The sequence below is a fragment of the Festucalex cinctus genome, chromosome 19 (assembly GCF_051991245.1).
Source record: "Festucalex cinctus isolate MCC-2025b chromosome 19, RoL_Fcin_1.0, whole genome shotgun sequence".
NCBI lineage: Eukaryota > Metazoa > Chordata > Actinopteri > Syngnathiformes > Syngnathidae > Festucalex > Festucalex cinctus.
In genome coordinates this window covers 16,201,968-16,215,807 of record NC_135429.1, presented here as the reverse complement: position 1 = coordinate 16,215,807, position 13,840 = coordinate 16,201,968, and the positions used below count along the sequence as shown (strand labels likewise).

The 13,840-nt window shown below is 39.1% G+C and overlaps 1 protein-coding gene across 5 annotated transcripts in view; it reads right to left on the bottom strand.

The window, feature by feature from the left end:
• phf14 (PHD finger protein 14) overlaps positions 1-11,794 on the bottom strand; it is a 117,812-nt gene extending 106,018 nt beyond the window's left edge. For 4 of the 5 annotated variants that reach the window (XR_013280059.1, XR_013280057.1, XM_077506326.1 and 1 more), the window contains exons 1-6: positions 11,502-11,628; positions 9,832-9,942; positions 6,525-7,312; positions 4,450-4,582; positions 1,597-1,756; positions 291-402 (exon numbers count right to left, since the gene is read on the bottom strand). Coding sequence is in view for 3 of the 5 variants with exons in the window: in XM_077506326.1 (XP_077362452.1) it covers positions 291-402; positions 1,597-1,756; positions 4,450-4,582; positions 6,525-7,312; positions 9,832-9,942; positions 11,502-11,589 (1,392 nt within the window). In the remaining 2 variants the exon portion in view is untranslated. Of the gene's footprint in view, positions 1-290; positions 403-1,596; positions 1,757-4,449; positions 4,583-6,524; positions 7,313-9,831; positions 9,943-11,501; positions 11,629-11,652 lie in introns of those variants that run through there. The other variant, XM_077506327.1, reaches the window with a different exon arrangement.
• Between the last annotated feature and the right edge of the window lie 2,046 nt (positions 11,795-13,840).

Here is a 13,840-nt window from a genome sequence, read left to right as displayed (position 1 = left end):
GACTTTGTTTATTTTGCTGCATGAAAAATGGAATTCTGTCCTTACATCATAAAAATGTCACTTCCTTAGGTACATGTTAAATATCACAATAATATTGATATCGCTATATTCAGCAACTACAGTATATCACATATCGCATGATTTTCCAAAATCGTGCAGCCCTAACACAAGCTAGATCACCATGTTGAATTAAAAGAAAAAAAAGAAGAAAAAAAACTATACTAGAGAGGAGACTACACAGCTACATAAAACTGGGCATCAAAATGAAAAAAATAAAATAAAATACTTGCCTTGGCCCCATATTTTGAATAATTCATCTCAGTGAGAGTCACTGGTCGTAGTTTATCAATGTCTCCAAATGCCACCCCAGGAACATAAAGTGCACAGACCACATGCACCCATCTGAAAAGATTTAAAAAAAAAAAAAAAAAATTGTTGAATCTTGTGAAGAGAAACTACACATACAAATTGAACTCGTTACGTGAATTAGTTTGTAACTCAATTTAGTGATATCTCAAACTCATGCGATGCTGTGCAGAAGTTGTGGCATTCGCTGCTGCCATTTTGCAGATATATTTGAAGCTCAAATTTTGTCTCGCAAGATAATTCCTTTTTTTTTTTTTTTAAACTCATTCACTGCCATTGACGGAAAAAAAGACGTCAAATGATGCATTTTTTTCTCTGGGCTGTTAATTAAAAAGAGAGAAATAAGTCATAACTCAGAAAACTTGCCAGTGCACTCATAAGTCAAGGTAACTGTCTATTAGGATTACAGGCCTGGATGCGTTAATACGTGATTAATGCAACATTTTTCTGTGATTAATTAATCTATTGACGCTTTAACTTTGACAGTCCTAATTATAATCTAATAGTCAAGCCTGTGTCAAACCTCGATTAATCTAACAATCGATGTATTGGCACACACCAAGTACTCAGCGCGATCGACAGATGTAATCCTGCTTCACTCGGTGCTCAGTCTTCGCATTATCAAGCATTCGCTGAAAGTGCTGAAGAGCACGCCAAAAGGTGGGCACTTCCATCAATCATCAATTCCCGTCGATGACGTTGCCCACCTCCGCAATTAATACACATACTTCTACATGACAATGGAATCGAGACATGCCTACATTTGAAAACCATACACGTAGATTTTGGTTTCCCCAGACTCACAGACCAGTTTGGTGTCATGCAATTTCAAATGCAGATGGAAGCCAAAGTCCAATATAGAGATATCCATCTCTAGCAAGCAACCGCTTCACAGTTTAATTTGCTGTGTTTTTCATGCTCTACTGAAGTAGTAAATTTGGGTGCAGGCTGGCTAAGGAGCACTATCAGCGATAACGTGGCTGAAGTTTCTACGCTTCACATAACACACTCTTTTCTCTTATTCCCTTTATTTCACTATCTCTCCTCTTCCTCCTCTCATTCCTCTACCAGCCTTCTCCCTAAGTCAATTTTCTCTGCTGCAACTGAACATAAGTACAATTCAGATAACCTTTAGCAGACTAGACCATTTGTATTTGATTCTGCATACATTTCATTTGCTACCTCGAAATGGCATCTCATCAAATGGGTCTCTCTGCCACTCTACCCTACCTCCCAGCATCTGTCTCTTTGAAGATACCATCCTGGTTGGGGCAAAGCTCGCAGCTTGGCATCACTCCATTCTTACAGGCATCACAAAACCAAGGTTCCGTTGAGTTCTCTGATGCCGAGCTCATTATGGAGTCGCTCTCCCCATCAACACCGTAACACCCTGAAAATGCAGAACAGGTTTGACATCAGGGGCGTCCAAACTTTTTCATTTGAGGGCCACGTGCAGAAAAACAGGAGGACACAAGGGCCACATAATGTTATGAAGAGAAATTGCGTTTAGTTCTAAAAATTGTACAAATAATTTATTTGTGCTTTTGCATATTTAGAAAAATGCTACAGTATATAAACCAATTTATTTGTAATATGGCAGTAAGGTTAGTATAGTTTTTATTAGTTTTCAGGGTGGTTCTGTTAGTTTTTATTAGTTTAGTTATTTTAAAAATGCTTAGTTTTAGTGTAGTTTGTTAGTTTCAGTATTAGTAAAAAAAAAAAAAAAAAAAAAGTATATTACTTGTGCGCAATATTAAAAAAACACCATGGGAGCAACATCATCTGAAGGTGCTTTTCTATTGGCTGCTGCTAGATGACGTCACTTCTGTGTGACAGACATGAAAAGTCATTGTTACGGTTTATATCAAAATAAATCTACTAAAAATCACATTTAAAATCATCCCCAAAGGTTCATGCATTAAATTAATGACCAAAGACTAAAACGAAGGACATGTTTGCTATAATTATAGTTAGTTTTAGTTAGTTTTGTGAACATGAAATGCAGTTTCAGTTAGTTTTCGTTTTTAAAAAAGCATTTTTGTTTTTATTTTATTTCGGTAACAATATTGTTTTTTGAATTTATGTTTTAGTTTTTTCATTAGTTTTAGTTAAAGTGATACTTCAATAATTAGCCCATTACAGCAATAAAAAGTTAATATTTTGTCGATAATTAATTTGACACTTTCATTGTTTCTCACGTACAATTAGTACCTTTAAAAACACATTTTACAACTTGCTGTTGACTGAAAATGACATTACAAGGGCTTAGCTAACCAATCACAGCTCCCGTGTTTTCTAGGTTTGGTCATGTGACATTCACAAGCTGAGCTGTGATTGGTTACCTGAGCCCTTGTGATGTCATTTTCAGTCGACAGCAAGTTGCAAAATGTCTTTTTAAAGGTACTAATTGTATATGAAAAACAATGAAAATATCAAATTTATTATTGGAAAAATATGAATGTTTGACTGCCAAAAATAGCAAAGTAAAGTATCCCTTTAACTAATTTGAACTCTTTTACTGCCACACATTATCAAAAAAAAAAAAAAAAAAAAAAGTTTAATATGACAAAGTCTTTGACCATTTACGTCATCCTTGAAAATGTTCTATTTCATCAGATTTCGTCATGTTTCATTGTAATTTCATACACCGACATGCCATTGAAAAGAGGTCCAATGCTGCCATCTGCTGGCCATAGTTAGTGAGTGTTTTTGATTCCATAACCCATTGACCAGGCAGCGGTGCACTTGGACATTGCTCTGCCCATTGATTTTAAAAAGAAAAAACGTAGTTGACGTCATTTAACGTTTATGGCGGCATACATCGTGATTTTGCTTATCTTATTAAACGTTTTTGGCGGTCAAAGAGTTAATGGCACCTGTTTTTCGAAACCCTCCCTTCTAACTTTGACCATCTCCAAACATTTTTGTTTTGTTTATTTTATTTAAACTGAGTCAAATGCCATTTTTAGCACATGTCGCAGGCCACTGAAAAATGGACGGCGGGCCGCAAATGGCCCCCGGGCCATAGTTTGGACGCCACTGTTTTATATCTTATTAAAATCACAACACATTCTAAAATTAGTGTTTCTCTTTTTATTGAAGCAAATAATAGCTCATTGTTTTCATTTCACTATTTACTTTGATTCACTATTTTTCAAGAAGTGGAACATGTTCAGTTGTTTACCTTGGCATGTGCAAACACGAGAGTCAATCTATCTGTGATTATCAATCTTATCATTTTAAACTACTCTGGTCAAAACCTGCCATTCTCGTGTGACACTGCAGATTTACTAATTATTTGTTTAAATAAATTAAGTAACAGAAGCAAGAGACGCAAAATTGCTAAAATCCGTCTCCGATTTTCTGAGGTCACTGGTCCCATTGCTATGGTGATGTGGTTGCTATGGTAGCCTTACAGCTGTGAGAATGGCCGTCATTACAAATGAAGGCAGAATGCAGAAGGCTGCCTCTGCTGGGGAGATAAGACTAACTTCTAATTCAGTCAACGACCCTTCGGGCATTTTGGGCAAAGAGAAACTCTCACAAATCAAAAACTTAGTTTTCTACATGCCCACTGGGTGCTTTACTCGAGTAAGACCGCCCATCAAAGGCATGAATTGCAGCATGGTCATTTATTCAGCTCTACATTTTATTTGGTGCCTGGATGGCCCTTTCTGATATGCAATGTCGCAATATGGCCTTTTTTTTTTTTTTTTTTTTTTTTAAACTCAGAAGGTTGCAATAGGCTCTCAATAGTGGCAGACGTTCTTTACTCTGCGCCGTCGCTCCTCTTATATTTCCTGCTTTCTGGCTGTCTTCTATGCTGTTTTGGCCACAAACTATCACTATCAGTGTAGAATGGCCAAAAACCAGTTACAAACTAGATCATTTCTGCTGTCTTACTTTTTTTTGACCAAAATATGAACCAGATCTACAGCAGGTGTTAAAAAAGGTTGGGAGTAGATCTGTATGAGTAGCATTCCTGATGTTTCGGAGCACTTTGCAAGTTCGCAGGTGTAAGAGAACAATTACATATCTCATTGATCAATACATAGAAATGAAGTGCAAATAAGAGCATCATACCTTCGTGCACAGTAACGCCACAATTGTCACACTGAATGATCTCATCTGCATCCTCGCTGTTGTCTCCCAGGCAAACTGAGCAAATAAGTATGTGCTGAGCGCTCCAGGTCTGGGACCGATCTAGCAAGGCATCCTGTTAAATTAATAAAAAAATAAATAAAAATAAATCAACTATAGCGCTATGAAACCCTTCCAATCACAACTTCAACTTAAAAATTCCATACCCAAGTCATGAGTATTTTTCATCAGGGTCATTCAATGTTGCAAAGACATACAGAATGAACCATGACAACACTCGCAACTTCCAAATATTCTGACTGCTCACAGGCAACTCACGGGAGTCACATACCAGTCTACTGGCTGCATCAGTTTTGACTTGAGGCAGGGAGGAGAAGTTTATTGAGTGTTCATTTCATATGAAATGTTACTGGAGTTGGTCACAAAATAATCTAGGTTGTATTTTGTAAATTTCTACAGAAGATGATTTAATACAAAAAATAGTGATGTTTATTTTCAAGTCTTTTTTTTTTTCTCTTTTCTTTTTTTTTTTCTGGGGACCCCATGGCACCACATTGAGTGGTCTTCGAATGTGACCTCTTAAAACTTCATTGTTGGATTTGTAAGGCCATGGTACATTGAAACATGTCTCTTGTTTACAGGTACAACTACGACATAAAAAAAGTGGATGCAGATCTGTATATTCACCTTTATTTCCAAAAAAAGAATGGAAAAGAGTAGGGGTGTGCTCAAAATATCGATACGGCAATATATCGTTGCGGGCCTCATTATTACAATACATGTATCGATACGCAGGCATCAGAATCGATATTGCTCGTTAACTTTAAATGGGCAGTTAATGTTTGCCTTTGCAGCTTACGTCGTACCTAAAAAATAAAAACCAGCGTCTTTGAAGTTAATTGCCTTCAATTAATGCAACAATAGCTCACCAGTGATTGGACACTAAGAAAAATGAAAGCAAGGAAGAATATCAACATTTATTTACTTATAAACTTAACATGGCACGTGTCTTAATGTACCAATTTTCCTATATTTTGTTTAAAAACGAAATAGAATATGTTACATGAAAAATAATGCTGTTTTTATTTCCCCAAAATATTTCAAATAAGCACATTTTAGAGCTGTATTTTTTATTTTATTTTATTTTTTTAAAGAGAGCTTTAATTTTAATACTTTGATATTTTTGCTATATCGGCTCCTGCCTATTAATAAATTTTCCCAGTGTGTCTGTGAAAACTGCTCCTTGCTCTGCAGTGCGTACACATTTTGAGCAGGCATGGCGCTTGATGGTAAACCAGAAGAGCTACTAACAAAAAAAATTTTTGTCATCCAGCATAATAAACATATCCTTTAGGTAGACATATGACTGTTATTATAAAATGCCAATAAATTAATGTAAAATATCGGGATACGTATCGCCTTGAAGGTTATGTATTGGGATAAATATGTATCACGATACGTATCGTATTGTGACCCCTGTATCGTGATATGTATCGTATCGTGAGGTTGGCGGCAATACCAATCCCTAGAAAAGAGAATCGAAGGATCAAATCATTAAGCAGAATGGAAATCGTAAAAATCTCATCAATTCCCATCCCTATTTCAGATTCTTTCTTTTGACTCATACTAATAGAATAAAAATCAGGGAAATTGAAATGTGCCACTGGGGGTAGGTTCTGGCAATTTGTGTGAATAAACACGGAATGACCTTATAGTCTTGACAACTTTTGTTGTTGTTATAGAAGATATCACGAAATATTATTTCCCAAAGAAGCCTTTTTCCACCCACCACCCCAAAAAAAAAAACCTCAAAACTCAATTTCTCCAAAACCTCTCATCCGATTTACAAAATTCTTGATGTGTTGTACTCAGTCAGGTTGAAGCTACCATTCTAACTAGACTTTGCATTTTGACTGACTGTAATTGTTAGTAAATCTAGTCACATAGCGAATCAATCATATTAATCACCCGCTATGTCACCCAAAAATATGGTGGGTTAAAGGGTACAAATACCTCTATAAAGTAATAAAGAGACAGACTAAACAAGGTACGCTTACCTCATTTCCTTTTCCTTGGGACATGCTATCATTGGTTAACTCTTCATCAAAAGTATTGGTACTCTTCGCCTTTTTCTTGGGTATCTTCACCTCCTTGTCACTCTCACTACTACTGTTGTTTTCATCACCATCTTCCTTATCATCCTCATCTTCCCCATCCTCATCCTCATCTTCATCATCGTCGTCATCATCATCATTATCATCATCATCCTTGTCATCGTCGTCGTCGTCGTCGTCGTCATCATCGTCATCAGCACCATCCCCATCTACACTGGCACCATCTCCTTCCTCTGCGGCCCCACCTTTTTGGGTGGCTGCCTTGCCTTTCTTCTTCCCCGCTGTGGGCCTCCAGTCATTGTCATCCTCACTATCATAGTCATCCATCTCATTCAGCTCCTCCATGGTTGTAAAATCAAGCAGTGGACGGTTCCTGCGAAAGTTCCATTTTTTGGGCTCAGTCTCAAACACATCAGCAGAATCACTGCCAGGCCCAGAGGTCGGGACACTACCAGCCTCTACACTGGAATCAGGCTCCAAATCCTTCTTATTCTTTCGTCGGCCTTTGGGAGGAATGACAACAGGGGTGTCTTTGGTTGAGGCATCTGAGGAGCTCTGCTGTTTCGACCTCTCTTCATCTTCAGCCAGGCTGTCCTCAGCAGTCAGATCTTTGGGCTCTTCTTCATCAGTACCATCATCTATGGAACCCACATTGTCTGAGTCACTTTCAGAACCTGCAGCACTTGGTTTAGAACCTTCCTCATCACTGGCATTGCCTGTTCCATCAGATCCTATTAGCATAGACGACAAATGGAAAATTAGACATCTAAAGTTAGAAATTTTGATTCTACAATGTTCTCTGCCACATGATTGGTAAGCTTAGGTGTACAGGGTTCATTAAAAATTCAGAGGCGGCCGCCTCCAACCATCGCTCAACAGAGCGCTCCAGCTGCGCTGAGTTCGGTTAGCAACGTATTTTAACTGCAGTTGAAGCATTGCACCATTATATGGAGGCGCTATATCAACAGCAGTCCGCCGGAAAGACCTGAAGCAACAACCGAAGAAGAAACAGATCACGGAGCAAATGTTGCGCACGCCCATTTCCTGGTTGCGAGGCAGAGGCGGCGCGCTCCAACCAATGCCAAAGTCATAAAAATACAGAAGCTAAAGAAGAAGAAGCTAAAATCACCTAGCGGACACAGGAGCACTCTCTGACGCATCCCTCCGCTAGGTGTGGAGCTCCACGGCATTGCTGCGGCCAGCCCGAAGAGGTACTCTGTGCCCGGCATGCTCTTAAGCATCCCCCCCCACTATGTCTGGAGCTCCCGGCGCGCCCTTGGGGGCTACGGACCCCGCCACTACCACAATGCCTTCTGGCATAGAAACAAACGACTTGGACAACTCTGCTCACTCACCCAGTACTTTGATCTCGTCCAACGTGGACTGGAGTCGCGTGATTTTGCGTCTGACACCGAGCAGGTGAGCAGTGCACCCGCTGTAAACAATGGCGAGTGATGTGTGTAGTGCGATGACGCAGAACTCCATTTACTATTGCTATGTGTGAACGCAGATCCGGAGAAATACGCAAATCTTCACTTTGGCCGGAGTATTTTTAAATCTTTGTTTTTAACTCATTTGCTCCCCAAAACGTATAAATGTTTTTTTTTTATGTTTTAAATGTCCCAAAGACGTATTTATACGTTCTTTTGATTATTTATTTTTTTTATGGTAGAGTACACAGAAGGCATTTATGCAGCCTCTCAACTGTAAAGAACGGTTGGAGAAATGGTAGTTATTACACAAACAGCCAGCAGGTGGGAGCATAGCAAAGAAGATCAACCAGGGCTATGTTGGGAAAAAAAAAAGCTCAATAACTCACAATTCAAAATAGATTTGTGAAAATTGATTAAGCCTAATAGATAGATAGAAATATATTTTTTTTCCTGATGAAAGAAGAGACTTTAATCTTCCATGTTTTTTATAGCAATAGAACACAATAATCTGTGGGCCTTGTAAATTCAGTCAAAATCCACTAAAACAGCCGGGAGCGAACTGGATTGCTTCTGTGAAAATGGCTGGGAGCGAATGAGTTAATGGGATAAACAACAAACCGGGGACGTGTGGCCGACGGGGCAAAACGCATAAATACATATCCCGTTTGAAAAAACCCCGGCTACGTGTAGACAGGGCCTGAATCACCACCACTGTCGTGCTGCCATGAACGGTCTTGCAGGCTTTGCATCACATTCTTCTTTCGTATTTTTGGTAAACGTTCCCAAACTTTTGGGCTCCACTGCCAGCAGTGAGCTATGATACTGTTTTTGCAGTTAATTACGTCTAAAGGCCTCAGTATACTTGCGCTTGAGGCTCACGCGGAGACGTTACGGCAGAGAGCCGCTCGTGCGTTTGCCTTCCAACTTGTGCGCAATACACATCACTATACACATCGGTGTCTGCTGAAGTTTCACTCCAAGTCGGGCTGTTGCTACGGATGGGAAGCCACAGAGTGGAGATTCCTCTGCATTTTATGACAAATTCAGGAAGATCAATTTAATTCAGAAACACGAAACAAAGCCGGGGGTAGAGTCTGCTCATCACTGTGGCAATTATTTATTACCAATTTGCACCGGTGTCGGCCGTAAACTTGCCAAAACACAACAGCCACGTGCTTAGCGAACACAGTTTTTTGTTGTTGTTGTTGTTGTTTTCCGCCTCTCGTCCCAGGCACATAACCACATGCACAGCCGTGGTTTCTGAGCAGGAAGTCGATTTGCGCCACCAAACACTTGCCTTCACGGAAACTATCTGGGCGAGGGGGCGGTGAGAGAAAAAAAAAGAAAAAAAAAAAGCAGAGTACGCCATCGAACGGACCAATCACGAGCGAGCTACGCCCCGCCATCTACGGCGTGCAAGGATTGGCGACGTGTGCACCGCAGCCGACCACGAGCTACGCGGAACTTAAAATTCATGGCTCACCTACATCATGGGATCTACGCCGGTCATTAATGCGAGAGCAAACGTAGAGGCATAAATCAGGCTTCAGACAAAATATCGCTATTGTGCCTGATGCATATTCATCATTGACAGGAAGGCAGCTATAGGGCAGAAGATTCAGAAGCAGTTTTGAGAGAAACATGTCTAAAAAAATTAAACGATTATTTACTCAACTGTTGACGATTTTGACAAATTTATCATGACTTGTCGTCTTATTTTGGCAGTCAGCCCTAATGTTATAATACTGTACAACAATGTGCGAGATTGCATTTAAAGAGGAGAGTTAAATAAACCGATAATAAAAGCTAATGCATACCTGAAGCATCTCCAACTTCAAAGTCACTGTCATCTGAGCTGTTGTAATCCAAGGCATCGAGAAGAGAAGCAGCCAGCGGTTTCACCTGACGGCGCTTTAAACCACGGTCCACTGACATGAAAAAGTCACAGAAAACATAGTTAGCTTACACTTTTTTTTTTTTTACAATTGCAGGTTTACAATAAAACTACTGATAGGAAACAAGCAAAACCTGTCCCAGATAACATTTCATGGTATCTTTAAATGAATAAACAATCAGCCTGTGAGTGCTCAGACCATACGCTGCACACTGCATCAAATTGGTCTGCATGACTGTTGTCTCAGAAGGAAGCCTCTTCTGAAGACGATGTGCAAATAAGCCCACAAACAGTACTGTCACGCCATTTTGTAGGGGTGTCCAAATGTCCGGAGAGAAAAAAAAAAGGAGTGCACTCAAAATTACCTTAAATCTACCTGATTTTAACTCAGCAGGGTGATATAGACCACAATGCATTGTGAGCAGGAAAACAAGAGCAAGCAATGTGAAGCGGTGGTCATGTGATTATTGTGATATGAGACGAGGGGCTGTCTGCGATGTCTGTCTGTCCGAAAACGAAGGGAAGTAGCTATTAGGCAACTACAGGACTGTAAATTCTGTAATGCAATTAAATAAGCAAAAATGCCATACATTCTGGATTAATTACAAATCAACTGAAACATTCCAAGTCTTTTATTATTTTAATATAGCTGATTATGGCTTACAGCTTAAGAAAACTCAAATATCCTATCTCAAAATATTCTATTTCCTCAGACCAAGTAAAAAGAAAAAATGCCATAAACAGCAATATTAAAACAATAAAAGGCTTGCAATATTTCAGTTGATTTGTAGTGAATCCAGAATGATGGCATTTTTGCTTATTTAAAAGTCCTAGAAGTTACCGATTCAATTTCATTCGGTATTTGCTCATTACTTTTTTTTACATGGACGGCGAACACATATATGGGTGCGAGTCTGATCACTGCCGCAGGGCCCACAGGCTCACGGGGGTACCAGATGCTCAAAACGAGATTTACATGGGAACAGCAAAATAACCTGTGAAGCACTGGCAGAGCAGATTTGGGTTAAAAGACAATATGCAGGTTTTCCAGCGGAATTTGATTTATTGCCAAGATACAACGAATAAATAATCTACCAAACACACGCCCTTTCTTTCTGTTATGTGTCCATTTTCAGCAACACAATGTTCAAGTCCTGAATGAGATTTTAGTCAGCCTAATTAGTTACAGTCCAGTAACTTAAATGCCACCAATCTATTTTAACGAGCATCATCGATGTGACACTGTAGACTGTAGCCTACAGACACAGAGCTCAGCTAACGCTACACATTTTAGCCTTCGTTATTCGCACAGACCTGGCATTACCGTCGATAAACCGACCAAAAAAATAAAAAATAATCTATGACGACTTGCACTACTACTGTTGTTACTCCTTCCCTGTGCTGTTGTCATTCACATTATGAGCCAATCAGGCTACCTTAGCTAACCACAACATAGCCAGCATTAGCCACTGCCGTTGACGGTTTGAAAAGTTACGAGTAGGGTAATGAATAAATCGAGACACAGTTCACATATGTACATATACAATGATCAATAGACAACGAAACGTGGGGCAATGTTGCTTCAGTAATCACCTAAGGGCAGCAGCAGTAAAGAACAGTGTCCAGTTGTTAGCCGGCTAACTGCTAATTCAAACAAACGCAGCCGGAGATGGCTAATCATGTCTCGTAGCAACAGGCGTAGGTAATTGCAGATAAACTATTGCAGAGTGCAAGATTCACTTACTTTGTACTGATCGTTCCTTTTTATAAATAAACGAAGATGCGGGTCTCCTTTCAGCAGAAAGCGTGGACAATGGAAAACAGAAGTGACGTCTGTGTAGCGGCTAGTACAGTTGCCATAGGGACTGCCCAGCTCGCCACACGGCGTTTGTTCTGATTCAGTTTAAATATAATAATAATAATACGAGAAGACTAAAACCTAAAGAATATTAAAATGGAAACCGAAGAAAAAAATGTATTTTTAAAATGTGTAATATAAATAGGTATACAGTAATATAGTTTCTTTTTTTTTTTCACGTGACGTCACGCACTAATGCACGCCCTTTTTGGTTCAGTGATTTATTCAGATGGTTCACTTTTGGCAGACCAATAATTTATTTAGAAATACGGCATTGTTATTCCTCTTAATTAATCTAATACTGTATTGTTATAAATTAAACTTGTAAATCTCTGCTGGATAGTCATTATGCAAGATTGAAAGGGTCCTACCTTGACTATGTATTTGATTCAATAAAAACTGAAATCGAAGAGGTCTGTTTCTCTTGGAGACACATCGGTAATTCTAATTTACTCACATTGTTTCAGAAACATTATATCAATTCCAGGGGTTTCTTATTGGAAAAATATTTTTAATATTGACTGGACAAATATCCTCGGTTATCCTTGCTTTTACCCATGTAAAGTTTTTTTTTTCTACAATGGCTTTAAAATGTGGAGGTAAATATGGTGCAAAAATAACTTGTTAAAAAATGTACCTATTGAATAAAGTATACATTTGTAACTGTAAAAGTCGTGATTTGTACCTGTAAAAAAATGTACTTGTAAAAAAAAAAAAAGTACGTAAAAAAATTGTGTACAAAAAAATTTTACTTGTAAAATGAATTGTACCTGTAGAAAAAAGTGTAAATTTGTATCTGTAAAAGTCATAATTTGTACCTGTAAAAATGACAACCTGTAGTCAAAGAAGTCGCCACAAGGAGTCACAAGTGGTGACCCTACCATACCCTACCCAACCCTAACCCTAACCCTTTCGGCTGGCTAAAATACACAAAATATGCTTCACTTTTCCAACAAAACAAGTGTGCTGCATAAAGCAACCGTGTGATATACTATATGGAAAAGAATATACAGTATTTTTATTTCATGTAATCTTTAGGTGTTTGCAGAAGCAGAAATAAATTTATTGCAGTATCTGCACAAGGGGTTAAACCTATGAGAAACTGTCCCAACACAGCTATCAGCCAGCTAGATGAGAGATAGGACAGAAGCAATTACACTGAGAGCAAGAATAACACTGGGTTCTGAAATAAAAACATTGCATACAGCTGAACCATGTCAAGTATGGTTTAAAAGCACATTTGAACAGGAGTAATTGAATTCCATTTTATTTATGAATGTGTTGACATATAGCTTCCTAGCACCTCAGCGTTTTGCATTTAAATTGGAATATTTGTCAGTTAAAAATGGGTTATTTATGTGGCTACATCTTCTGTTTCAACTTTTCCCAAGACTGATTCTATTTTTTTTCCAAAACATAATCTGATTTGGGCTATGTAAACCTTATGTGGGCACGGCAACCCTGTTCTAGGCTCCTGTGGATAAAACAAAACAAAAAAGTGACATGCCGGCAAGATTGTCAAATAATTTGCCATGGTCACATTCACAATGCAGATGAGAAACTTAGTCATAGTAAATTAGGGTGAGCACAAACATTTGTTAAGCGATGTGGAATGAGACCGTGCAGGAGAGCTTATTTGACTTGCCCAGGTCATAAAAATGTGCCAATGCTGCCTGATGTCCACATTTCCCCTAGAAAGCCGTGAGAATGTAAGAAACATGAGAGGCCACAATACATACATATGTGTTTTCACAAAAATCAGACTTAGCCTATGTCTCCGAATGAAAATTGAGATATTCATATACACTTACTTCACTTTTAAATGATATATAATGGCAGCACAGTGGGTGACTGGTTAGCACGTCTGCCTCCCAGTACTGAGGACTCGGGTTCGAGTCCAGGCTCCAGCCTTCCTGGGTGGAGTTTGCATGTTCTCCCCGTGCCTGCGTGGGTCTTCTCCGGGTACTCCGGTCTCCTCCCACATACCAAAGACATGCATGGCAGGTTATTTGGGCGCTCCAAATTGTCCCTTATGTGTGCTTGTAACTTAGTGTGGATGGTTGTTTGTCTCTGC